This window comes from Spinacia oleracea, chromosome 6, assembly GCF_020520425.1.
Source record: "Spinacia oleracea cultivar Varoflay chromosome 6, BTI_SOV_V1, whole genome shotgun sequence".
In the NCBI taxonomy this organism is placed as follows: domain Eukaryota; kingdom Viridiplantae; phylum Streptophyta; class Magnoliopsida; order Caryophyllales; family Amaranthaceae; genus Spinacia; species Spinacia oleracea.
The window spans coordinates 42825882-42852253 of NC_079492.1; the positions used below are offsets into that span (position 1 = coordinate 42825882).

The window sequence follows — 26372 nt, forward strand, 5'->3', positions numbered from 1 at the left end:
CCATGATGATGTTTTGATTGTTGTTTGCCATATTTAAAACTACAATTGAAAAGAATAAACAAATAAATAACCATTCACAGTTTCTCTTAACAAACTTAAATTCTAGCATACATGCATAATTCAATGTTCATTAAGCATTTTATTCAAGTTATGTGTTCCAGCAGGTGTGAATAAAATGATTCCAAGATCCTAAAATCATTGAAGAACTAAGCACAGTTTGTCGACTTAATCCTAAAACATCTTAGGTAAGCAAAAGCCTTTTGCTAATAGTCTAGAAACTATTCTTGGTTGATAGGTACGTCTAAGAACTTATTAGGTAAACCTATCGATTTTGCCACGACATAAAAGGACTCCTTACTTATATCGTTGAGTTTCACCAAAACTAACATGTACTCACAATTATTTGTGTACCTTGCCCCTTTAGGACCAATAAGTAACACCTCGCTGAGCGAAAACTATTACTAGATTGATGTAAAGGATATCCAAGCAAGTGTATATTTTGGCATGGCACCTTTTAACTCAATTTTTAAGTTTGGAACTTAAGGCTCTTACTATGTTGGTTAGATTTTAAGTGAACTAAAATCCTTAATCATGCAACATAATCAAGCTTTTGATCTCATGCATTTTAAGGCATATTTAAAAGCAATAAATAACTTAAAACATGCATAAGATAAATGTGATCTAGTATGGCCCGACTTCATCTTGAAGCTTTAACTTCAAAGTCCATCTTGAAAATCTCCGTGGGAGGCACCATTTTCATCAAATAGGATAAGCTATAATTAAAACTAATTACAACTATTTGATGGTACGCAGACCATATTTGAATTGAAAAACAACTTTGGTACTTTAGACCAATTACATTCAAATTAATGGTACGCAGACCATATTTTCTATCCTATTTGGGCCATACTAGTCACTTCATAACCTGCAAAACAGTACATATACAATATATACCATTCAACCATTCATTATCATGAATGGCCCACATAGTTGGTTAGTAAAACACATTATGCATCACGTAAACATTTGCAGCAATTAATCAAGGGCACCAATAATCTACCAATTATTCAGTCCTTATTAATTCTAATCAAGTTGTTTTAACCTTAAGGATTTGTAGACCTAATCAAGAGTTTATGACTAAAAAGGGGTCCCACTTAAACCAATAAATTCATATGCTTTACTAATTTTAAACATAAAAATGTATTTCTAGTCTAACCGGAAACATACAAATTTAATTAAAATTTAAAGCTCATATAAATTTATAATTGAATCCAAAAAGTTTAATTTAATTTCAGTCGTATTTAAATTAATTCATGATTTTAATTTTAGTAAAATAATTAGAATAAATAAAATTTACGGATTTTTCATGAAATACCCCTCAATTTTCACGAAATTCACCAAATGCCCCTCAACTTTCAGAAATTCACCAAATGCCCCTCACCTTTAATATAATACCCAAACTACCCTTACTAATGATGCGCCGTTAGTCCGCCGTTAGTCCGCCGTTAGCCTACTTTTCTAATTCACCAAATGCCCCTACAATGTAACTTATTTCACCAAATACCCCTATTTTAAAATATAATTCACCAAATGCCCAAATGTAAAAATTACCTTTTTAAAGCCCAATGGCTAGTTTTTTGGGATTGAAAAATAGCCGTAGCTTATTGTTTTAGTCACCAAAACTTTCCAGTCATTTGAGAGTTGAGACTATGGAAGATATAAGGCAGTGTGATGATAGATACTGTGGCAATGGTATGTTACAGTTTAGAACTATTCGGCCCGAGTTAATAAGTAAGCCCCTTGAGTATAAGAGGATACTCAAGGGAAGGGAATCCTCACCCCCAAAATACAACTTTGAGGTTGTAAGATACAATCTCAACAACTAGGTTAGGCCAAGTACTACGTGGTACTTTGTATATGCAAGCAATACACTTGATTAAAATCCAAGAAAATTATTTAAATTATTAATTTTAAAATTAATTAAAATTACGTAAACTGAAAATTTCAAATTAAAATTTCAAAACGATCTAATCGCAACGCAACAACCTCACGCATCGCACGCCCATGGGCCACACGCACACAGCCATCGCTGGCCATGTGCGTGCAGCCCATGCGCTGCCTTGCATCGCTGCTGCTCACCATCGCAAGGCTTCACGCATGGTGCTCGCTGCGCGCGCCAGCGCTCGACGCACGCGAGCCATCGCTCGCTGCGCTCGCTCGCCAGCGCTCGCTTCATGCGAGCCAGCGCTCGCTGCGCGCGCTCGCCAGCGCTCGCTGTATGCGAGCCAGCGCTCGCTGCGCGCGCTTGCCAGCGCTCGATCCTGCGAGCCATCGCTCGCTGCGCGAGGCATCGACGCTGGGCGTAGCACTCGTGGCACGCGAGCTTGCGCTCGCTACGCGTGAGGCTCCGCACGCTTGCGCGAGGCAGTGCGCGCTGTGGCGCAGCTCGCTTGCTGCCCACACGCGACTGCCATGCCTTGCTTTTGCCTTCGCCCATTCGTCCATTGCTCACAGCCCACGACACAAGGCAGGGCTGCTGCCTTGTGCTCGTGCACCATGGCCTTGCTCATTGCATTCGTGTCGCATGGGCGACGAGCTCCCTTGCTCGTCGTCACATGCCCGCACTATACAACACCCCTTAAGGGTAACACGTAGCGTCCATTGCTTTGTGCGTGCAAGTCATATGAGCGAATCGCATAAAATATAAAAAAATTATATTTAAAATTAATGACAAATTAATAAATAATATTAATTTCATAATTTTAGGGCGAAAAATCGAAAATTTATTATTCAATTGATTTCCGATTAACATGGATTCAAGTCTAGGTCATAAAAATTTAAAATTTAACATAAATTTACAATTTTTATGGTGGTTTTTAATCATAGGTATCTAATTAAATTATAAATAATTATGAAAATCAAATTAATTCTAAATTATTCTAATTTTCAACAAATTAATCATAATTACAAATTAGATTGCATAATTAACAAGGCTAGGCATTCAAACTTGTTAAACATATACAGTAGGTCAATAAAAAATTCAAGATTTATCAACATGAATCGCAAATATTTAATTTAACATCTTAAATTTACGAAATTTTGCATTCAAAAAACTAAAACCTCCGAAAAGTCATAGTTAGGCTTCGAATTTGAGAATTCTGGGTTCGGCAGAAAAATTATATTTTTATCAAAATTTTAGAATGCCTTTTACATGTGGAATTGACACAAAAATCACTCGATTTGGATGAGTAACGAAGAAACTGCCGAAAAACTGCGTACGTATAATTAAATAAACGCAATTTGCAATTAATTAACAATTACGAAAATTAATCACCCCTTTTAATTCTTGCAAATTTGTAATATTTATCCATGTTCATGCAATTTTAGATTATGAAAATAATAAGAGGCTCGTGATACCACTGTTAGGTTATGATACATATGACAATTCATAAATCATGCGGAAAAACCATAAAGCCAGGAAAACATATTATTTACACATAATCATTTAGCATAGTTTAGATGCATACTCTTTGTTGCGTGCCTTCCCTAGCTGCACCCGAACCGAACAAGAACAAGTCTTTAGGACTCCAAGTGTCGTCCCTCCGTAGATAGTCCACAGCACGTCCGGATCCGCCTTAATATTGACCAACTAGAATCACCCTTAAGGTACTATTATTTTCGGCACTTTATAGGCAATTGTGTGACTGAATTTTGCTCTCAAAACTCACTTTGAATATTTGAATTCTCTCTCTAAATATGTGACCCTAGGCACCTATTTATAGAGTTATGGAAAAGGATTTGGAATTCTATTAGGATACTAATTTATTTAATTATAATCCTACTAGGACTCTAATTAAATAATCATTATCTAATAGTTTTAGGATTTAATCATATTTCGAATCCCGATTGCTTTAGGATTCCCGCACAAGCATTGCACGAGCACCGTACACCCGCGCAAGCCTTGCGGCCCACGCTAGGCGCACAGCGCTCGGCCCACTGCTGTTGTGCTCTCGCGCGCGCGCCCCAGTCCTTGGCTGGGCCTGGTCGAGGCTTGGCACGCGATGGTGCGTGTTGGCTCGCTGGGCGATGGCCTGGCTTCGTGCTGGGCCTTCGTCTAGCGGGCCTCGTCCGATGCTAATTCGTACGATACGCTTCCGATTAATTTCCCGATTCCGGAATTCATTTCCGAACAATATTTAATATTTCCGATTTCGGAATTAATTTCCATTTCGAACAAATATTTAATATTTCCGTTTCCGGAATTAATTTCCGATTCCAATAATATTTCCGATTCTGACAATATTTCCGTTTCCGGCAATATTTCCGATTCCGGCAATATTTCCATTTCCGATAATATTTTCCGATACGTACCATGTTTCCGTTTCCGGCAACATCTACGACTTGGATAATATTTATATTTCCGATACGATCCATATTTCCGTTTCCGGCAATATCATCGTTTCCGGAGTATTCATTTCTTGCATGTGACGATCTCAGCTCCCACTGAAACCAAGATCCGTCGATTCCGAATATCCATAGATGGAGTATTTAATGCCATTAAATACTTGATCCGTTTACGTACTATTTGTGTGACCCTACGGGTTCAGTCAAGAGTAAGCTGTGGATTAATATCATTAGTTCCACTTGAACTGAAGCGGCCTCTAGCTAGGCATTCAGCTCACTTGATCTCACTGAATTATTAACTTGTTAATTAATACTGAACCGCATTTATTATACTTAACATTGAATGCATACTTGGACCAAGGGCATTATTTCCTTCACCTTTAGCCGTCATATACCACCGGCTGAAGTTGCAAGGATTCCTAGAGCCGAAACATCTCAATTATACCATGCCTTCTCCCACAGCGAACATGACGAAGTATTGTAATTACTGCCATGACTACGGACACAATATAGAATCTTGTTCGGATACAAGGCATACTACACAACAACTTATCGGCGACGGAAAAATCCCAACTCCAAAGGCTTGGGTCCCCCCTACCATATCATTCAGCAACACAAATTTGCCCGAGGTCATTGATCACAATCGACCTTTATGCATTACCTTAGGATACGCTTGTTATTTAATCTCGGGTATTTGGGTTGATAATGGGTCATCTTTCAACGTTTGTTCAAAAAACGTTTTGAATGAAGTTGGACATGGAAACACATCTTTAAGGTATTCCGACAAGATCTTAATGGCATACGATAACACCCCAAGAAAGTCAATTGGGACAATTACTTTGCAATTAAGGAATAAGAGTTGGGAATGTAATGTGGAATTTCAAGTGATCGAAGCTCTTACTCAATTTCCCCTTCTACTTGGGAGACCGTGGCTTCATGACACACGAGCTATTGCCTCTACCCTTCATTAGAAAGTGAAGATCCCAACATCAATAGGAACAATGACTATCCATGGGGACATGGTTATTCCAAAAGCATCATTAGAGTCTTGCAACATGATTGGTTCTGGAGAAGGTTCGACCTTCGAGTGTGCTATACAAGGGATAGGAAACAATGATGATAAGACGTCATTGTGGGACTTAATATCAAAGTCTCAAATTTATTAAGAAGCCTTCATCGACTACCTCAAGAGGAATACTATTGACATCACAACTCCAACCAAGGACCTGATGAACGTGTTCAATCCCGACTGGCAACTTGTCATGAAAGATTTGTTTGAGAAGACTTCCTTGAAGACACGTTAGAGCATATCATGATCTGTGATAACAAAAAGTATCATGGTGTTTTGGTAGAGGGAGGATGTCCCATCAATGTGTACCCCTATAAGACCTTCATTAAGTGGGGATATAAACGAGAACAACTCAAACCAGCAACCTGTGAAAATCTTGGCGATGATTACGCAAGCGGAAAAATATGGGGTAAACTGAGCATTACTGTTGACTACAAGGGTATATTAGTTACCACAAAATTCATAGTCCTCAATATCCCCTCACTCTTTGACATAAAGCTCGGCCAACCATGGATGTACAAAATTCATGCCATTCTCACCAACCATCAGAATAATAGATAAGACTTCACAAACGACGATTTGCCTCCATATCCATAACATAATCATGCCTTGTACATAACCTTGTTACATAGCAGTGGCTACATAGGTAATATTCTGGTTGATAATGGATCGACAGTCAACTTAAATTCGCGAGACTTTCTTTACGAGTTAGGTTATGAAGCAAACCAAATAACTCAGTACTCGAGTTTGTCTTTTGGTTTTGATAATACCCCGAGGGAGATAACGAGAACTATATTATTGAGTTTGAAGTACGGACCAATCGAGTATAAGGTGAATTTCCATGTGATAGATTGCGAGACTTCATACAATCTCTTGCTGGGACGACCTTGGCTACATGAGAATCAAATGGTTGCATCAACATTGCATCAGAAAGTTAGAGGAATGTTATGCTTTCCATCAAGGGGGTACATGATTCCAGGAGATGCGAGAGATGGAACGGCCCAATATGCCAGTACAAGTCAGTTTGGAGAAATGAATCTCATTGAAAATGAGGGAGGTTACTTTCCTAACGAGGAGATCAAAACATGGCCAACTCCGGTAATGAAGATAACACGTATGTACTGGCCTATTTCGGAGTCGGAACGTGACCATCTAACTTGGATACCAGATAAGATCAAGGTACAAAGGCTGCGCGAACGACTTGGATGGTTTTACAAAGAGAAATATCCAATACAATTTGAAGGAATAATGACATCTGCTAATGAGTTGGCCTCCATTGTGTTAATTATGGAACCTCACATTTTCGTACGCAAGATTGATCCCTTGACCTTACCCTCGTGTCAGTTGGTATGCATAGCCTGGGTATCATGGATCCTAGATCGAGAAGACAACTCCTTGTATGTTGCCAAGCGCCAGGAAGATTGGGAACAACTCCTGGAGACTGGAGAATTTGTTACTTGGCGTTACGATTAAAAGATCACACACCTCAACCGATTCAAGACGCTTCATCATCACTCGTCCATTTCATCTGTAACCTATGTACTTCTTTATTTATTCTTCCCGTGTTAAAAAAAGGGTAGAAGTTTTAGTCTATAATAAGGGTACGTATAGGCCAAATAAGTCAGTTGATCAAGAGTTACAGGTATCATGGTCTTTTCTTCTAGCCCTACTTCTTCATATGACATTAAAAGGTCAAGATTCACAACCTCCTGTTCTGTTGAAGGAAGTTCATGGGTAATGGTGGAGATTTCAAAGACCTTAGCCTTATTTGAAACCTTAGATCGACTATCATCTTCTGGAAACAAAGGAGGATACAGTGACCATAATGAACCCTCCGACTGGGTGGTGAGAATGGCATGAATTTGTACATCCATGATTGGCCGAGCTTTATGTTAAAGAGTAAGAGGATAATGAGGACTATGAGTTATGTGGTAAATGATATAACCTTATAGTCAACATTAGTGCTGAGTTTACCCCATATCTTTCCGCTTGTGTAATCATCGCCAAGATTTTCACAGGTTGCTGGTTCGAGTTCTTCTTTTTCATATCCCCACTTAATGAAGGTATTATAAGGACACACATTGATGGGACATCCTCCCTCTACCAAAATACCATGGTACTTTTTTGTTATCACAGATCATCATATGCTCTAACGTGTCTTCTAGGAAGTCTTTCTCAACCAAATCTTTCATGACAAGTCGCCAATCGGGTTTGAACACGTTCATCAGGTCCTTGGCTGGGGTTGTGATGTCAATCGTAGACCTCTTGAGGTAGCTGATGAAGGCTTCTTGATACTTTTGAGACTTTGATATTAAGTCCCATAATGACATCTTATCATCATTGTTTCCTAACCCAAGTATAGCACGTTCTGAGGTCGAACCTTCTCCAGAACCAATCATGTTGCAAGATTCTAATGATACTTTTGGAACAACCATGTCCCCCATGGATAGTCATTATTCCCCTTGGTGTTGGGATCTTCACTTTCTGATTCAAGGGTAGAGGCAATAGCTCGTGTGTCATGAAGCGTCGACTTCCCAAGTAGAAAGGGAAATTGAGTAGGAGCTTCGATCACTTGAAATTCCACATCACATTCCCAACTCTTGTGCCTTAATTGCAAAGTAATGGTCCCAATTTACTTTCTTGGGGTGTTATCGTATGCAATTAAAATCTTGTCGGAATATCCTAAAGGTGTGTTTCCATTCCCACTTCATTCAAAACTACTTTTGAACAAACGTTGAAAGCTGACCCATTATAAATCCAAATACCCGAGATTAAATAACAAGCGTATCCCAGGGTAATGCATAAATGTTGATGGTGATCAATGAACTCGGTCAACTCTGCGTTGTTGAATGATGGTAGGGGGGGCCAAGCCTTTGGAATTGGAATTTTTCCATCGTCGATAAGTTGTTGTATAACATGCCTTGTATCTGAACAAGATTCTATATTGTGTCCGTAGTCATGGCAGTAATTACAGTGCTTCGCCATGTCCGCTGCGGGAGAAGGCATGGCATAATTGAGATGTTTTGGCTCAAGGAATCCTTGCAACTTCAGCCGGTGGTATATAACAGCTAATGGTTCACCCTTTTCGGATTAAATCTTACTTATTGACCTCCAGCGGCCCCTCTTACTTCCAGCTTGGTATCTTGGCTTTGCGAAACTCATATTGTTTTAAGAGCTTAATCAAGTACAAGTAAAGTACCTGTCATTTCAAACAAGAATGATATTAGTATTGATATTGGAAGTTTAGTATAACAAAGTGAAAATGGCGGGAAATGGAAAAGTATTTGGGTGACATCATAAGTCCATTTTGAGAAAAAGGGTTCCTCTCTTGAAAATCATCATAAAAAAGATGGTAATCAGCAAAATGAAATATGGGTTCCCGGAAAAATCGGGTTTAAAAAAAAAGAGCTATTTTGCAAACGAATTTTTTTTAGAACGATCCGATTTGATTTTAGAGCATTGGAATCATTTGCATTTTATTGAGATTTTTATGTTTACGAAGTCAACTGAATTTTGGCATTGATTTTTGACTTGGTTCATGAGAAATGGATAGTGATTAAGAATTAATCATGACATCGTGAGTGTGAGAAATTCTTTATTTGTTTTTGTTTTTGAAGGGAAATTTCTTTATGAAAATTCGAAATAATTTTGACAATAAATCGCGATTGATTTGACTAGTAAACATTTTTTTTTTTTTTTTTTTTGTCCGAAGATGTTACAAAATAAAATTTTAAAGAAAGAAAATAGAAAAGAAAAGATTAAAAAAAATTCATCACGAACGCATAAAGGAAAAAAATTACTTGAATTAATTTAATAATGACAGACAGTTAACAACATAAATAAAATCAAGCATGTGTTGGTCATGTGTCCTAACACCTTAACTAAAAGGGTTTGTTCAATTAAGAAAGTAATTGTTCGAGTGGCCCCATACGGGGTTGGACGGTCCTGCATAGCCGGCTGTGAATAACGCGCGAATACAGGTTTATGTCCTTAAATTCATTATAATTGTCTATACTCCCTGAACACCGCAAATGAGCAGGTCAGAGCCTAGGTTATGATAGTACCAGTGCGTGTGTGGGGGCCGAATTTCACATAGGCAAACCCAAATACACGTAATTTCACATAAACTTGATACATACAAAAATTTAAACTTTTCCCGTGAATGATCATAACCAATTGGGATAGTTATTTGTTTTCTGAAAGGGTAAAACATATTTATGGGTCTATACGTCCAAATTTATTTTTTATATATATAGAAAATAAGAAAGTCCCCAGCAGAGTCGCCAGCCTGTGGGACCTAATTCTCGACTGGCCTAGATTAGCGGTCAGAATCCCACATAAGCCACCAGTTAGGCCTATAATATTTGAAAGTTTGGAGTCGCCACCCTATTTTATCCGATAGGGATCGGATTTTTAAAATCATTATTTTCCAGGGAGAAATAATTATTTAATGAAAAATAAATTTCCGAAAACAATGATCGATCCATAAAATACAAGGCATTTTTTCTATGAAATATGGTATTTTGAAATCAAAGATTAAGGTACGGGGTATAAGTTAGGAAGATCGAACGTCTGGAACTCGTCTCTCCCTCTGCTCTAAGAACAGACTCCTACTAATATGTTGTCCCTATTTTTCTACAATAATCGGTTATGATCATTCATAATGTATTAATTTAATGCATAATATCACGTAATTTACAAGTAGTCAAACACACTCGGATGCATTATGATATAATACATGAGAGATAAATATGGTGATGTATGGTGGGTTTGAGCATTAAAGTTGCCCTACCTACCGTTCATTGTGGGATTTGAATCCACTCAAGGATAAAAACCCTACGTAGTTGTGACAGGTGTCCCTTCCTAGGTGGTCAATTCCAATGGGTGAAGGGAAAGAGAGTGTTGGATAACTCAAAACAAGGTTGGTATTAAGTCTTTAAATGACTTGCTTTTGGGAATCAAATAGCTCCATTAAGGTTGTGGAAATCACACCGATTAGTGACACCATAAAAGTCTTATGTGAAAGACAACTCAACAATAAAATGCGTCACGATTGACGACTTTTGGGTTGACTTATTTCTGAAAAGAAAGTTGTTTTTGGACTTTGTAACTTGCTTATTTTGGGTTGAACTTCACTTTGTAACTTGCTTATTTTGGATTTTGAGTGGGATTTGGGGTAATGTGTTTGGGTTTATGAAATTGACCAAATAAGTTGGGACACCTGTTATGGCCTAAAATCGCATAATAGTTTCATAATAGAAATCATGTCATACTAGACTGAGAGTGATTAACTATGGGTAACAAGATTTGATGATAATATATTTTATAGGAAGGTGAATCACTTCACAATCCTATATGACTAAATTTTCAATTTGACCCATTTACTCGATTCAAGGTCATAAACCATAAGTCACCAGGTTTATCTCATGTGAATGCAAAATATATGGATCAAGCATACAAAGTTTTTTAACCGGTTTAATAAAAAACACTCAAATAATTTATTATTAAGAAGTGCACATAAGAGAATTCCTTTGTTTTTTTTATCAATTTGATGGTGGAACTTTAGTTTACAAGTGCCATATACAATAAATATTACAATAATCATGATTCATGTCTAATGAGCAGCTTCAAATCTTGATCCCTTCTTCTTGAACTGCTTTGCCTTGCCTTGCCTTCATATTCTTCACTTCGGATGTTTTGAAAGAAAAGACCTAAATAAATAAACTTATATTTAGATTTATTTTAGATTTTTTTCACTTTACTTAACTTAGCCTAAATCAAATTCTAGGTAAGTATAATGATGTGGTAAATGGTTTGGAGTTATTTATGCTTAGATGATCCTGTTATTAAAAATAAATAAAAATTTATTTTGACTTTTTGGGAAGAACACAGTTTGGAAGCAAGGAGAGAATTAGGGTTCTCAAAGTTTCCTTAGGGTTTGTGTATTGAATGTTGTGTGAAAATATATGCACAATAGGTTATAATAATAACCTACTAGTGAGCAAGTTAAACGGCCAAGCCATGAGGCCACAGCCAGCAAGCAAGCCCACTCGGCCAAGCAGCCCGCACAGCATACAGCGAGAACACTAAGCTGTGGGTCGCGCTTGGCCAGAGATGCTTCCTTGTGCCTCTTGCGCGCGACACAGCAGCAAGGCCTTTGGGCCAGCGCTGCTTTGCCTTGCGCTTGGCTCATGGCTTGCTCTTGATGTTGCGATTAAATTATCCTTCGACAATTTATTTATGGTATCGTATTTGACGATCCAATATCGTACGATACAATTTTACGTTTCGCCTAGCTTACGATGGTACGCTATACGATATACTATTCTGATCCAATGTCTTATCATATAATTATGTTTTCCAAACTATTTTCCCAAAAAGTCATTAAATGAATTTCCGATTCATTTAATCCGGTGATATGTTTCCTGTTATTGGTGTGACCTTGTAGGTTCAATCAAGAGTAAGTTGTGAGCCTAATATATAAAGAGTAGAACTCACTGATCGAAAACATTGCTCCAGCAAACTGTTCCAAAAACTTGATCTTACTGAATTCATTATTTGTAATTAATCTGAACCTTGGTATTAGACTGTTGCACATTGGGTAAGGACACATTTCCTTCAGTGTCTGCATGTGAGAATTCAAACGGTGCTTCGAAACCAGGCGCCTCTTCGAATGTTACGGTTGGGGAAACACTACCAGCTTAAGAATTGTTCTCTTCGTCATAAAATTCAAAGAGTGGGCTGTTGTGGATGACCAGCTTGTCAGAATCCCCAAGAAAGTTTTGCTTCAATTTGAGTGAAGCAACAGAATGATGTTCAGGTCCAGCTGGAGATGTTGAGCCGAACACACAAGGTTCACGCGACCTTTGAGAGGAAGGCGTGACAAACACCTTAGAAACTGAGGGAAATGCATGGCGCTTGCGCGCCTTGGTAAGAACGTATGCAGTTTGCAGATCTGCTACAGCAGAGGAAGAATTCTTCTTCCTCATTCCTCTTGTAATGATACTTGTGTTTTGGAGCATTGCAACCAATGTTGTAGCTCGCTTCTAAACTGTGACAGTTGTCACTTCAGCAAGCTGAGAGATAATATTCTTTGAAGCCATGGAACAGATATGAGAGGCAGAGATAGTACCACCGAGCGTGCCAAAATTTGTATACACAAATTTTGTAGTCTAAGTAAATAAGATAGAAAATAATGTAGCAAAGTAATTTATTGATATTTGAATGTTTGGGTACAATCTCTGCATTTGACAATTTACAAGAAATAAACTAAGTCCTCTAATTCTGTTTCGCAGCTGACATTGACACGTGTATGACACCTGTATTTGAGTGTAGGGTGACAGTCATCTGATAACGTTAACCTGAGTTTGAGTGTAGAATGACGTTTGTCGACGTCAACCTGAATTTGAAGGTTTGGTTTGAGTGCACTCAAACAAGAGCTTATAAAGCTTGAGTATTGTTCGAACATGTTTTGGTGTATCTGAGCAGTCGACATGAATTTGATGTGTTCTTGTTGACTACTTTTTAGAGAGAATTCCATGAGAAATGTATGAGCTCCTGAGATTACTGAATTTCTGATCCTCGCTTCTGAAGTAGAGGAGTAATATTTATAGGAGACGGAGACTCCTTTATCGGACTTGATAGGTTTGGGTCGGGCCCATTTTGTGACTTGAGAGTCTTCAACTTAGTCCGGTTGATTGTTTATTTTGGGCTAACAATACGAACTAGTACAAATGTTTATGACCCAAATTGTATTTGATTGATTCCGGTATTTAGTTTAGGTGGACTTAAATGATTAAAATGGATTATAATATGAGTTTGGTCAAAATTAATTAATTTAATTGCAATACACTAACAAATTTATAGTGTCTATAGTAGGGTCGCAAACTCATAGTCGCAACGTAGTCGTTAAACCCAGTCGCAAACAAATTATTACTGTCATTTTAGGCGCAACAATTTTTTTGAGGCAAGGCTTTTAGCTACCGACAACCTGCGATGGTTGTTCAGTGGCAAACCCATTATAGCGACCGTTTAACCCTATTTTGCAACTAAACTAAGAAGTTGCAAAAATCAATATTCCTTGTAGTGTTAGCACAATGTCTTACATGTTTAATGTGAATGCCGATCTCACTGAACCAGTCAAAAGCTGTGAAGGGTTTGAGACAAGGGGATCCGTTATCACCTAATCTCTTTGTCCTATGTATGGAGTATCTTAATAAATGCTTGGGACAGGTGATCAATGATAAAGGCTACCATTGCCATCCTCGATGTAAGAAGCTCAACCTCACCCATGTTAGCTTTGCTGATGATTTACTATTGTTTGTTTGTGGTGATCTACAATTTGTGATGGAGCTTTATAAGGCTTTTCAAGAATTCTCTACTACTTCTGGTTTGAAAGCAAATATGGCTAAGAGCTTTATGTATTTTGGTGGAGTTCGTGCTGACATTCAGGAATCTATTTGTGTTCCTTTATCTACTAAGAAGCTTTATGTGATCCAATGTCATCCTCTTATACAGAAGATTCTAAGTAGAATAAACTCTTGGACTGCTAAATTATTGAGTTGTGCAGGGAGAGTTCAGTTGATTAAATCTGTACTCTTTAGCCTGCATACTGGAGTTAGGTTTTTTTCTTCTTCTGATTCCTAAGAAGGCCTTTCAGCTTGTCAAACCTTTATGTGGACTGGATCTAGTGGTGCTTCAAAGAGGGAACTGGGTCTTGGCGAACCTTTATGTGGACTGGAGTTAGGTTTTTTCTGATTCCTGGAGTAACAATTCACCATATTTGGAAGGAAAAGAATAGTAGAAGGTTTCAAGGATGCAAGGATGCTGATTATTTATTTAGGAGTATTCAATTTTGTATTTATAGCAGATGTTATGCGAGGAAGAAGTTCCAACTTGTTGAACTCGAGTGAAGGATGGTTTTAGGGGCTGATTAACTACAAATGTTTGTGTTGCTTAATCCCCTGCTTTGTTCTGTTTGTTTAGCTGGTTAGCGTGTAAATTTACACTTTCGGTTAATACAAATAAATATTTACCAAAAAAATAAATACAACAAAAAGAAATATTTTTAAATAATTGTTAGGTGCTCTAAATAACTTTTCGATTTGTAAAGATAAAAAAGCTTTTCAGATTCAATCTAGCTAATAATAAGGTACTGAAATAAGGTGATTTAATCAAGATCTTAGTAGCGAGAGTACTTATATATAAAAAGTTGGTATCATCGGGTGATATACGCAATGAAATCATCTCTTTCTAAACTAGCAACACCACCTTGAGCAACCGATTCTCTAACACCTTCACCTAATTTTGCAGCCCTTTCCTTCATCTCCTTCCCTTCCTCCGACGCCATTAACGCTTTCACCACATTTGCTATCGTACTCGACGTCACAAGCTCACTGCGGCGAGCCCAATCTTTGACCACCATACCAATTCTCAGCACCTCACTTATCAATATCGCATTCCTTGGCTGATCAGAATGCATCGGCCACGCCGCTATCGGCACTCCCATACTTATACTTTCCATACATGAATTCCACCCACAATGACTCATGAACCCACCAACTGATGGATGAGCCAAGATTTCTAACTGAGGTGCCCAATCTCTCAACACAATTCCCCTATCTTTCACTCTTTCTTCGTACCTGATATTAGAGATAGGAAACATATATTAGTGTGATATTTCATTCGTCTTTTAATACTCGCAACGTTTGTTAGTTTCACGTATGCCAATGCACAACTTTGATCATTTATATCTTAAATTCTCTTTATATTCATGGGAATTTATAGATAGTGTAGTTGTTTGGTTGACATAAAAAGGTAAAAATGGAGGAAGTTGGAATTCATGGGAAGTTGGAATTCCTACAAAACATGGGAAGTTGATTACCTAGCTCCCCTTGGTCAATCAAAATTCATGGGAATTTCTAATTCCCATGTTGTCAACCAAACAAATTAAGGAAATTCCCATGAATTTAATAAGGGAAGTAATTTCCCTTGAATTATAACTTCCTAAAGGAATTAAATTCCCATGTAAACCAAACAAGCCCTGAACATGCACATTGAGACGAATCTAACAAGATCCCACATGACTATGTTTTATCTTATATAAAAAGCACTAAGAATAGTCAAAGTAGATTATGTGAATAGTGGCAAAAGGCCAAATGTTACAAGTATTAAAAGACGGAAGAAGTATATTTTTTCATATTGATAATAGAATATGTGTTACGATAAATTATGAAGTAATTCTACGGTAATATAAATTCTAGATCGAGGTAGAGTTATATTTAAGTTATACGGAGTACTACGTATTTCCTAAACTACTAAATACTAAATTTACCTCTGGTTCATAATGATCTATACATTTTCATAATGATCTATACATTTTCTATTTTAATATGTTTTATAATGTCATTTTAAATTGTAATTTATACTTTTTGTTTGACATAAAAATGTATCATCTTACCTCTCTTACCCGCAATAAATTTACATCTTTCGTTAATTTTTTTCTTATATTCACTAACTTTTTTTACAACATGCAAGTTTCTTATTTTATTATATTTTCTCTCATTTATCTTACTATTTGTGCAAATAATAACCGTATAGATGATTGTTTAACATACCCTTGTTGAAGATGAGGCCTTGTGACTTGATCACCTTGAGCAAAAACATCATTTGGATCAGCTCCTCTTAACACCCATATAAACTTCTCACCGGATTCCTCCAACCCTTTTGCAAGCTCTTCAATCTGATCACCTCTCAATGATACCGTCGACCCAAAAGACACATAAATCACTGAATCCTTCTCTTGTTCATCCAACCATTTGAACGAATGATGTCTATTTTCGGCGCTTTCAATAACCACCGGACTAAAAGGTCCCAAGGCAAAGTGTTTTGTTTCCTCCTTCGTCGAATGTATTGTCTCTAACAGTTGAAGATATCGTCCTTCAATAACTCTCGAGGTGTTGTATAGCCACCCAGACTTGAACCCCAGGAGTTTAAACTGATTCATTGCAAACTCCAACATCTCTTTTGACATGCACCTATAAGCATCAGTAAGGATGTCCTTTGGAATAATATCGGTAGTGGAATGTTGTAGCTGAAAATGTAGTTTGTAATTTTCGGGTATCGTTTCCCATGTTTGGAGGAACGTCGTAAATGCGGAGATGGGGTTAAAAGTGTAGGCTTCAGCATTTGGGAGGAGCTTAACATCTTGTACTACATAAGCCATTATAACGTCGTGAATTACCACGACTCTATCGAACTTTCCCGAGAGTTGTTGTAAGAGTTGAGATACGGGATCACGGAGATGAGTTGAAGCCTCGAAAAGTGGTAGGAGGTGTTGGGGGAAAGGGCAGGAAAGGTCAATTTTTGGAGAAGTTGAGTCATAAGGAGGGAGTTCAAAGTCATGAAAATGTATTTTTGTTAGAGTTTCGGTGTCCCAACCTTGTAATCGGAGCTTCGCTTGGCGGTTGTGGGTGGAGGAACCGGCAAAATGGACCGGGATTCCGTAGGTGGTGATGAGATGAGAGAGGTGAAGGAGTTGGTTTAGATGGCCTTGTGCTGGTAGTGGTACCATCACCACTACCACTTGAGGGTGTTCTTTGTTGCACTTTTGGTTTTCCATTTTCGTGTTAGAGCTAGATGTTTAGTTTTGGAGGTTTGACCTTGGAGAAATTAATGTTGCATTTTATAATGACAAGTACTCTTCCCTTTTATTTTAAGTGCTAAGTCTGATGCGTGCTCCTCGTTGTTGTTAATAAATGAGTCTTTATCAAATGCATAAATTAATGTGTTTGTGTTAGACATGATTCTTTTAAGATCCTGATTGGTGAGGCCTAAAAGAGGGGAGTTATGCAGACTTGTATCTAAACCATACATTTTATTAAAATTCTATCTTGTAAAATGTATGATTTAGATGCAACTTTACGTTGTAGAGTTTTATTAAAACTCTAGAAGATTCGGACTCATTTTTAAACCCTTTTAAGGTGGGATCCGATTTTAAAATATTTTAGATGGATATTAGACAATTTAAATTTGAAATTTTAGATGTAAAATTGATCTGGCTCGAAAAGCCTGCTATTTTGGGACCAGAGTAGTGGCTTTTTGATAGAAAAAAACCGGCCCGGCCCAAACGCTCTCCACCATGCCTTTTGATCGGGTGAATTATTCGTATGATTGATCATAACCATTATATTTGAGGGTGATGCTTGATTATTGAACGCCTGCATTATAAAAGTGAATTTAATTAGCTCGTATATGGCACGGGAACGAGAATTCCAGCGCGAACATTATATTCCCGGATCTGGCTACTTAATTACATGATCGTGTGAGTAAGTTGCACGAAACGCGAATTGAGCTAGCATGCCAGCCCGTCAACGACCTTCTCATATGTGCACGAGCAGCACGACGAGGATACGTCGAGCTGATCATTGATAGTTGGTTTGACTATCAGTTAGGAGTTAGTTGTTTGTATTAGATGCTTTGACTATCTGATTGAATTAGTTTCGCTCCAGCTCACTTAAGAATTGAAAAACGGTGGTCCCCCGGCAAGCTCGTTCAGATCTTCGACGCATTTTATGTAGAAGTGTTTGATAAATTAGCTTTTAACGGTTAGTTATTAACTGTTTAATATGTAAAATAACCATTGAGCACGTTGACATACTTTGTTGAATTCTACTTCCGTTCATATATGTTCTTTACGTTTGCTGTTTTCACGCGAATTAAGGTAAAAGAGAAGGTGAGCAAGTGGGGTAGTTATTTGTAAGTGGTTGAAAATGACATCTTATTTAACTGTGATAGTAGATGCAATAAAAAAATAAAATTATAATAGAGGTTTTAATTATGCAAATGGGTCAATAATATTGCAAGTGGATGAATAAAAAAAATATTCATACTAGAGGATATAATTGTAAAATTGTATTTCAAAAATAGAATAAAGTATAAGTGTAAAGAAATTTTAGGAACAGATTTAAACGGAAAGCGTAAAAACTTTCAGAAACGGAGGTAGTACTTTGTTTCTTAATATTATTAGACAAATTAGCTTATCATTTTAATTAGTTTCTCTTGATTTTTTGAATAAACATTGAATAATAAATTATTTATTTTTTGTTACATATTTTTTTTTTATAAATTTTAATAAATAAAATCTTGATTTGCAAGAGAAATATTACTAAATTTACAAACATGCTTGCAATATTTTAAAAGTGTTCAAATGTTCTAATATAAAATTTATTACAACAAAAAACGAGTCCAGTAATTGGGATGAAATAAAGAAGGAGATATAAGTAAGGTTTTTAAGAGGGAAATAATCTAGGGTGACAATGTTGGTAAGGGTTGCAATTTTAGGTAATATTAGGACAAAGTAGTTATTCTACATTCAATTTCTCAAACCTCTAATTACAAAAAGCTCATATGTTGAGCTTTTTCAAAATTAGATTTTTCACCTCAAAACTCTCATACGGACCTCTCCTGACCAAACACTTTCAATTAGCTTTTTCAACGAGTAAACCTCTAATTCACCTTAAAAAGGTTTTTTTTTCCCTCAAACATTTCTTAACTAGACACCCGTATATAAATTCTTATTTCTGATACATATTAATTACATATACTTTTGTGAACTTTTTGCAACAATTGCACAAGTTAAATATACATCTAGAACTGGTCAAATATTATTTGCGAAAAAGAACCAAAAAAAAAGTAATTTATTTTAACCAATATACTTCTTCGTATTATATTATCTATTTTTTGGGTGATGATAAAGATCGTAAGTTGCGACAATTAAAATGTTTCACAATTATGTCGTGTCACTCTTTTTATGGTAGCACAAGGGTGCCATGCACATAGGCCGAATATATTTTACTATAAAAAAATTTAAATAACGTAGTTCATAATAAAGTAATAAGGAAACCATTTTTTATTTTGGTTATAGTAAATATGTATTTCTTTTATCTTGTAAATTAAATATTAAAAAAATAGAAGTTACAATCTAATAATGTCTGTAATATTATTGAAAAAAAAAAGTTGAGACATATATAATTTATTGCAACTTGTGACCTTTGTCACTTTGCTTATCTTTTATTTGTTCGTGTTACTATCTATTTGTTTAGTGACTTTGTCAATTACTATCAGTGAGGGGGTCGAAAAAGCATGGGGCAATTTTCCTACGGAATGGCTTGAATCGACCATCCTCAAGGATGTGGAAACATATTAAGTAAAAGCGGAACTAACTGTGGGCATTAGCCTCTTTTAACTAGTCTTTAGGAGTCGTCATTCAGTTATACAACTATATTGAAGAAAACTGACAAAACTCGATTATTGTGATACGTCAGTAAAAGCCGGAGCCCAAAGCAAGCGTATTCAACCACAATGACCATAGGTTCCCTGATGATCACTAGAGGAAAAAACCTCACGTGTGGGCTCATTTTAAGGGGTTTAGTGCGGGCTTTTACATGTGCAGCACATGGCCTGCCCGCACTTGATGTTTCTCAAGTGCTGCCAAAATATTGGCAGCACTTGATGTTTCAAGTGCTGCCAATTTGGAAAATGAGCCCGCACTTGACATACTTTGTGCTGCCAATTTTAGAATATGAGCTCGCACTTGATATATTTGGTGCTGCCAATTTTGAAAATGAGCCCGCACTTGACATATTTGGTGCTGCCAATATTGAAAATAAGCCCGCACTTGACATATTAGGTGCTGCCAAATTTGAAAATGAGCCCGCACTTGACATAGAAATGGGCAGCACAAGCATAAAAATGAGCCGAACTTGGCCTATAAATGAGCCGCACTTGATCTAGATTTATTGTATAACCGATTTCCCTGATACATATTACAATTGGACCACGCCACTGATTAACCTCCATACGTCATATAAAAAGTATCCAATGATATAGATAATTACATTAAATAGTATATAATTGTAAATATAAAAGTCGATTACATTACAATCATATGAAAAACTAGCTAGCATCCATAATTTAAGATTCAGTACAAGAAAATATCAAAGACAATCACTGTTAATGAATTTTGCCAACATTTCTCGAACTTCATCTATCTCCTCAAAGGTGAAAGGCCGCTCCCTCGGATTATTGAATGCCTTACAAAAATCGACCATCAAAAAATATTTATACACATTAGTTATATTATAAATATTGAATCGTACAATAAATTCAGACGTAATTTGTTCATAACAAAGAAAAAATAATGAACTGAAATAATAAAATTGGTTAATTTCGGTCCCAACTTTCATCTAATGAACTGAAATAAATAAGTCCTTCCATGTTTAATAAACTTAGTTTTATGTTTCAAAGACTCATTCTCACCCATTTTGGTGAAGTTATGCACATTTAAGCCTCGTTAGTTCATTATCGGTCAAATTTTGACTAAAATGGCTAATTCCGGTCCCAACTTTCAACTAATGAACTTAAATGAGTATTTTAAAGTCTTTCCATGTTTAATACACTTAGTTTTATGTTTCAAAGACTCATTCTCACCCATTTTGGTGAATTTATGCACATTTAAGCTTCGTTAGTTCATTATCGGTCACGTTTTGACTAAAATGGCTAATTTCGGTCCTAACTTTCAACTAATGAACTTAAATGAGTATTTTAAAGTCTTTCCATGTTTAATACACTTAGTTTTATGTTTCAAAGACTCAGTATCACCATTTTGGTGAAGTTATGCACATTTAAGCTTCGTTAGTACATTATCGGTCACGTTTTGACTAAAATGGCTAAATTCGGTCCCAACTTTCAACTAATGAACTTAAATGAGTATTTTAAAGTCTTTCCATGTTTAATATACTTAGTTTTATTTTTCGAAGACTGATTCTCACCATTTTGGTGATGTTATGCACATTTAAGCTTCGTTAGTTCATTATCGGTTACGTTTTGACTAAAATGGCTAATTTCGGTCCTAACTTTAAACTAATGAACTTACAAGAGTATTTTAAAGTCTTTCCATGTTTAATACACTTAGTTCTATGTTTCAAAGACTCATTTGCACCCATTTTGGTAAACTTATGCACATTTAAGCCTCGTTAGTTCATTATCGGTCACATTTTGACTAAAATGGCTTACTTCGGTCCCAACTTTCAACTAATGAACTTCAATAAATATATTAAACGCTTTAAAAGTTTAATACACTTAGCTTTATGTTTAAAATATTCATTTTCACCTACTTTGGTCAATTTATGCACATATAAGACTCGTTTGATCATTATAGGTCAAATTTTCACTAAAATGGGTTATTTTGATCCCAACTTTCAACCAATGAACTTAAATGACTATTTTAAACACTTTACAAGTTTAATACACATAGCTTTATGTTTCAATGACTCATTCTCACCCACTTAGGTGAAGTTATGCACATTTAAGCCTCGTTAGTTCATTATCGGTCACATTTTGACTAAAATGGCTAATTTCGGTCCCAACTTTCAACTAATGAACTTAAATAAGTATTTTAAATCAAGTCTTTCCATGTTTAATACACTTAGTTTTATGTTTTAAAGACTCATTCTCACCCATTTTGTAATTTTTTCTCGTTTGAACAATTCTATCAAATTAAGAATTTCCACTCTATAAGATTTTGTAAAGTAGTACTACTTACTCACTTTGATGTTTTATGTTGATAAGATGTAAGCATTCGAGGAAAGACAAGTATCATATTCAAAAAAAAAACAAAATAAGTGAACACCGGATATAACCAATAAACAATAAGATAAAGTCATAAAACAATCATTGAAATTAAATAGAAAAACTACGTGTACCTTGAATAGTAGACTGAAGTCACTGAAACTGATTTTGCACACTGAAGGGAGGAAGAAAGGAGACGTCATTGATATAACTAACAGGACACCAACCAGAATGTCAAGCATTACTAAACTTCCTGTAGCTTGCTTGTTTTCAGTGTTGTGAGAACAGAAAAATATCTGAGATGTAGGCTAAGGATTCTTGTCACAATTTTAAGCACTTTATTTACATGAATATCTATACTTGCATCATTCAAAACATAGCAATGTCTCACATGTTGTTTATAAATAGTTGTTTGTAAATAAACAAGAGAGACATTGCTTGCTTTCCAAGAAGTATTATGAACTCATTGTTTCTCATTTCAGTATGACACAATTTCAGACAACTATCTTTGGCGAACAAACTGAAACTCCAAGAATTATTATTGCACTCCGGTATCTACTAGGAAAAATGTGATGTTTTTATTGACTAGTTGATAATATTGCAGCCTGCAGGAATGTATCTAACTCTACACAAATAAGCAGACACATCCAACACAAGTTATTCTGCATGCTAATGTTGTAAAAGGATACAAAGCATCAAAAGCTGATCCGAAGAACTCCAATGGTTTGAATGCAGTCATGACCTCCACTTCTACAAGTTATAAGAACTGCATGAAAATAAAAAGACAGTCAACATGAAGGCTTTATCCAAATGGGAAGCTCGAACAACAGATTGGAAGTAGCAGATCAGATACATAACTGCTGATCTGATCTGCTGCTGCTTCTGATTTGATGCTGCAGATCAGTTTCACAACTGATGTTCTGATCTGCTGCTGCTTCTGATCTGCTCGCAACAGATCTGCAGCATCAGATCAGAAGCAGGAGCAGGTCAGTTTACTCTGAAAATGCAAACTCCGAAACTCCCCTCGATAACGAGAGATAGACGACCATCCCCTGGATCCTACAACCTGTTAATATGTTATACATCAAATTTTAGATTGTAAAATGAAGTACAGCAAGGATGTGTTGAATTTTCAAAAGCTTTCTAACACCAACATCAAATATCCAAAACTAAAGAAATCCCACACCAAGTCCCCCATTGTCACAAGGAGACCAGAAACACAAACAAAACATGTGCAACACATCAGAAGAACAACCAGCAAAAGAAATAGCGGAAACAACAACATAAATAACATCAACACAGCAATAACAGAAACAACATCAATGATTTTTAGAGACCCACATTAAACCTGAATTTACTATATATTCACCAACATCAACCCGTAAATTAACCATTTAATTCAAAACCCACAAAATCAAAATCACTAATTAAAATTAGAATCAAAATCAGAGAAATTGAGATTGAGAGTTGAGCAGCTAAACTTCAGAAATTAGTAATTAAAATTAAAATCAAGCATGAAATCTGGAAAGTTAAACGCATAAAATCGCATAGAGAAAGTGTAATTACCTGGGAAACTTGAATGAAGCAGAATCGTTGAACGATTTCTTCAAATTAAGGCAACTCGAAGCATCTGGTTGTGTGGGTGGATGGGGGCGACTCAAGATGGGCCAACCTCGAGACTACGTTCTTCAGAAGCAGCGGAAGCGATTGTAGAAGAAGCAGCGGCGAAAGAAGAAGAAGCAGCGGCGACGGTGGAAGAAGCGGCGACGGCGATGGCAGAAGTAAAAGCAGAGAAGGGGAATGAGGAATAGCGGGAAAATGAAAAAAAAGTACCCTTTATTTTTATGGGAAATATATTGTGGGTTGCTTCTATTTTTAGAAAATTTTGTGCTGCTCGTTTTTTTACCCGCACTTGAGTTTAAAGCCCGCACTTGAACTCAAGTGCTGGCAATTTTCTAAAATGAGCCGCACTTGTGAATAATTTTTTTTTTAATGCTCTCAAGTGCTGCCAATTTATTAAATGAGCCGCACTTGAAGGGAAGCACATGGCGATTTTTCCTCTAGTGGATCCATGTCATGGAGATCGCTCAACGTACATCCAACAGAGTAAAAATTGAGAGTTCGGGGGACGTTTACTAATACAGGGAGTTCCAAATATTAGCCTACGCAGAGGTCCTTACTAGTCAATGTGACAATGAAAAGGATATTACTAATCTGAGTTAAATATGCACATATATTTACTAAATAACGTCAAAAGAGTGATTTAGATTGATTAAAGGTGCTTAACAATAATCAGATTTGTCCAGAGATTATCTTATTAGGCGTGATTAATACAGTAGATTATGTGAACAAATTTTTAATGGTGATGAAAGCAGTAAAAATATAGATTTCATATAGCGTAGGCTATACTGCGGTTCTTGGGAACACTAACCACTAGTTTTTCTTTTCTCCTTCGAACTTCCCGGTAAATGACTGACTGTTCGTTGCGATTCCTCCAGAGTTTCATTTCAGATTCCTTAGTTTAGGCTTGTAATTGGCTATAACTTCGTTGGTATTTCGGACAGATCCATGCATATACGGGCAGAGTATGCTTAACAAGAGTTAATACGACAGACGATTACAAGTAGGCTGATATTTGCGTGATAATGGTACCAATTTCTGGATTTCAGAGGGTTGTATTATAGTGTAACCGATCGAAATAAGATAGACGTTTGAAGAGATTGAGTTTTGGTGAAAAGAAAACTGCAGCGCGGGAAATTTGTAGCGCATGTTTGGATAAAGCTGGAAATAACCATCGCATGTTAGGCCGCACCAGATTTTTCAGTGTTGAGTCAGTGACAGCTCATTTTAGAATTTTATCCGTGCCGTGATTGGTGCAGAACCAAAATCTAGCGCCAGAATGTTATGACGTTGTTGTTTGGGCGCTGGAAATTGGCGGCGCGTGTGTACCACGCGCTAGTAATTTCTACCACCGGTGTTTTTTATCCGTGGGTTTCCCAGATCCTTGCGGTATGTTCCGAATTTCTATCTCATTCACGGTTTTATCTCTTTCACGATATTAGTCGGAGTACGACTCTTATATTTTTTAAGGATTAATTGTAATGAGTATAATCACTTGAAAATCTATCTTGTACAACTTCTATTTTAGGTAGAGATTAAGCATAGCAGTTACTATAAACTAAAATTGAAAATATAGGTTTTAGGAGTACGTCATTCATTCGCAGGTCGTTCACTACATATTTAGGAAATCGTTGACAAGCAGTGTTTGGTTTCATCATTGAACTCACCGCTCCGGGCCTAGGGGAAAAATGTAGGCGTCTACAGATGGAGTGCATTTGGAAATTGACCAAATTCGGGCGAGGGTCTCACGAGTCCCCGAGTGCTAACATTTTGACTTAAGGGTCATCATTAGGAACATCATCAGTTTTCCTCACGAGTTATCGGGAATCTATTAACCTGATTTGACACTGCTAACAGAGTCATTGAAGATGTTCAGATGGTGAAAGAAAATTTTCAAAAAGAGATACTTAATTAATTAATTTCTAGATTACGATGGTGACATTTTATTAAAGAGGAATGTACAAACCTCGAAACGGAAATGAAAGCTAAAGTTCAGAGTAATTACGTTTCGTTTAACGTGGAACAAATAAACCTCAAAAGAGATCAGAGTTTCAGAGTAATGATGTCTTTTTTAACGAGGAACGAATAAACCTCAGAGAGGTTCAGAGTTTCAGTGTTTCGGAATAATGACATTTTTTTATTGACGAGAACTGAATAAACCTCAAAGGGATAGGAGATTCGGAGTTTCGGGATTTCGGAGTTTCGGAGTTTGCATTTTCAGAGTAAACGGGTAATTTTCAGAAAATGGAGTTTAAATTTAGTAAACGAGAATACGATTTAAAATAATTTTGAAAATTAATCATTTTCTATTTTTTAAAATGAAAAATTAATCATAAGAAAAACATTTTTTAGAGAACCGTTACCGGATTGGGTCACGGTTACTTCCCGGAATGTCGTTGTCAACAAGTGGACGAACAGGATAAAAAATTATTTTATAAAATAATTATTTTGAAAAATCGTTACTCTTTCCGCGGGAAGGAAATGGAGTAAAGCTAACGATTATTAGCGGTATACGAAGGGAAAAGTGGCCCGACAATTTTTGCAGGCGGAATAATTGTGCGCTTGAAATTTCCAGCGTGTGGGTCTATAGCCCTGAAAATTTCTAGCGTGGATATGTCACGCACTGAAATTTTTCAGTGCGGCCCATCTT

The 26372-nt window shown here is 36.6% G+C and overlaps 1 protein-coding gene and 1 long non-coding RNA gene across 2 annotated transcripts; both read right to left on the reverse strand.

Annotated features, from left to right (window-relative positions):
- Positions 1-14502: 14502 nt before the first annotated feature.
- LOC110802439 (zeatin O-glucosyltransferase-like) lies at positions 14503-17182 on the reverse strand. The gene is made up of 2 exons (XM_022007879.2): positions 16090-17182; positions 14503-15114 (listed from the first exon to the last, which is right to left on the reverse strand). Exons 1-2 carry the CDS (start codon positions 17091-17093, stop codon positions 14691-14693), a joined length of 1428 nt encoding a protein of 475 aa, XP_021863571.1. The 5' UTR covers positions 17094-17182; the 3' UTR covers positions 14503-14690.
- Positions 17183-20379: 3197 nt separating this feature from the next.
- On the reverse strand, positions 20380-23903 carry LOC110802447 (uncharacterized). The gene is made up of 4 exons (XR_002537164.2): positions 23669-23903; positions 22792-23168; positions 22237-22398; positions 20380-20565 (listed from the first exon to the last, which is right to left on the reverse strand). It is a non-coding gene; the product is annotated as an uncharacterized lncRNA (long non-coding RNA).
- Positions 23904-26372: the final 2469 nt, after the last annotated feature.

Bases quoted from the DNA above. Each gene is read 5' to 3' on its own strand.
- LOC110802439 (XM_022007879.2), bottom strand. From the start codon at position 17,093: ATGGAAAACCAAAAGTGCAACAAAGAACACCCTCAAGTGGTAGTGGTG. The intron at 15,115-16,089 runs GTATGTTAAACA...CTCTAATATCAG, and splicing joins AGGCCTCATCTTCAACAAGG to GTACGAAGAAAGAGTGAAAG.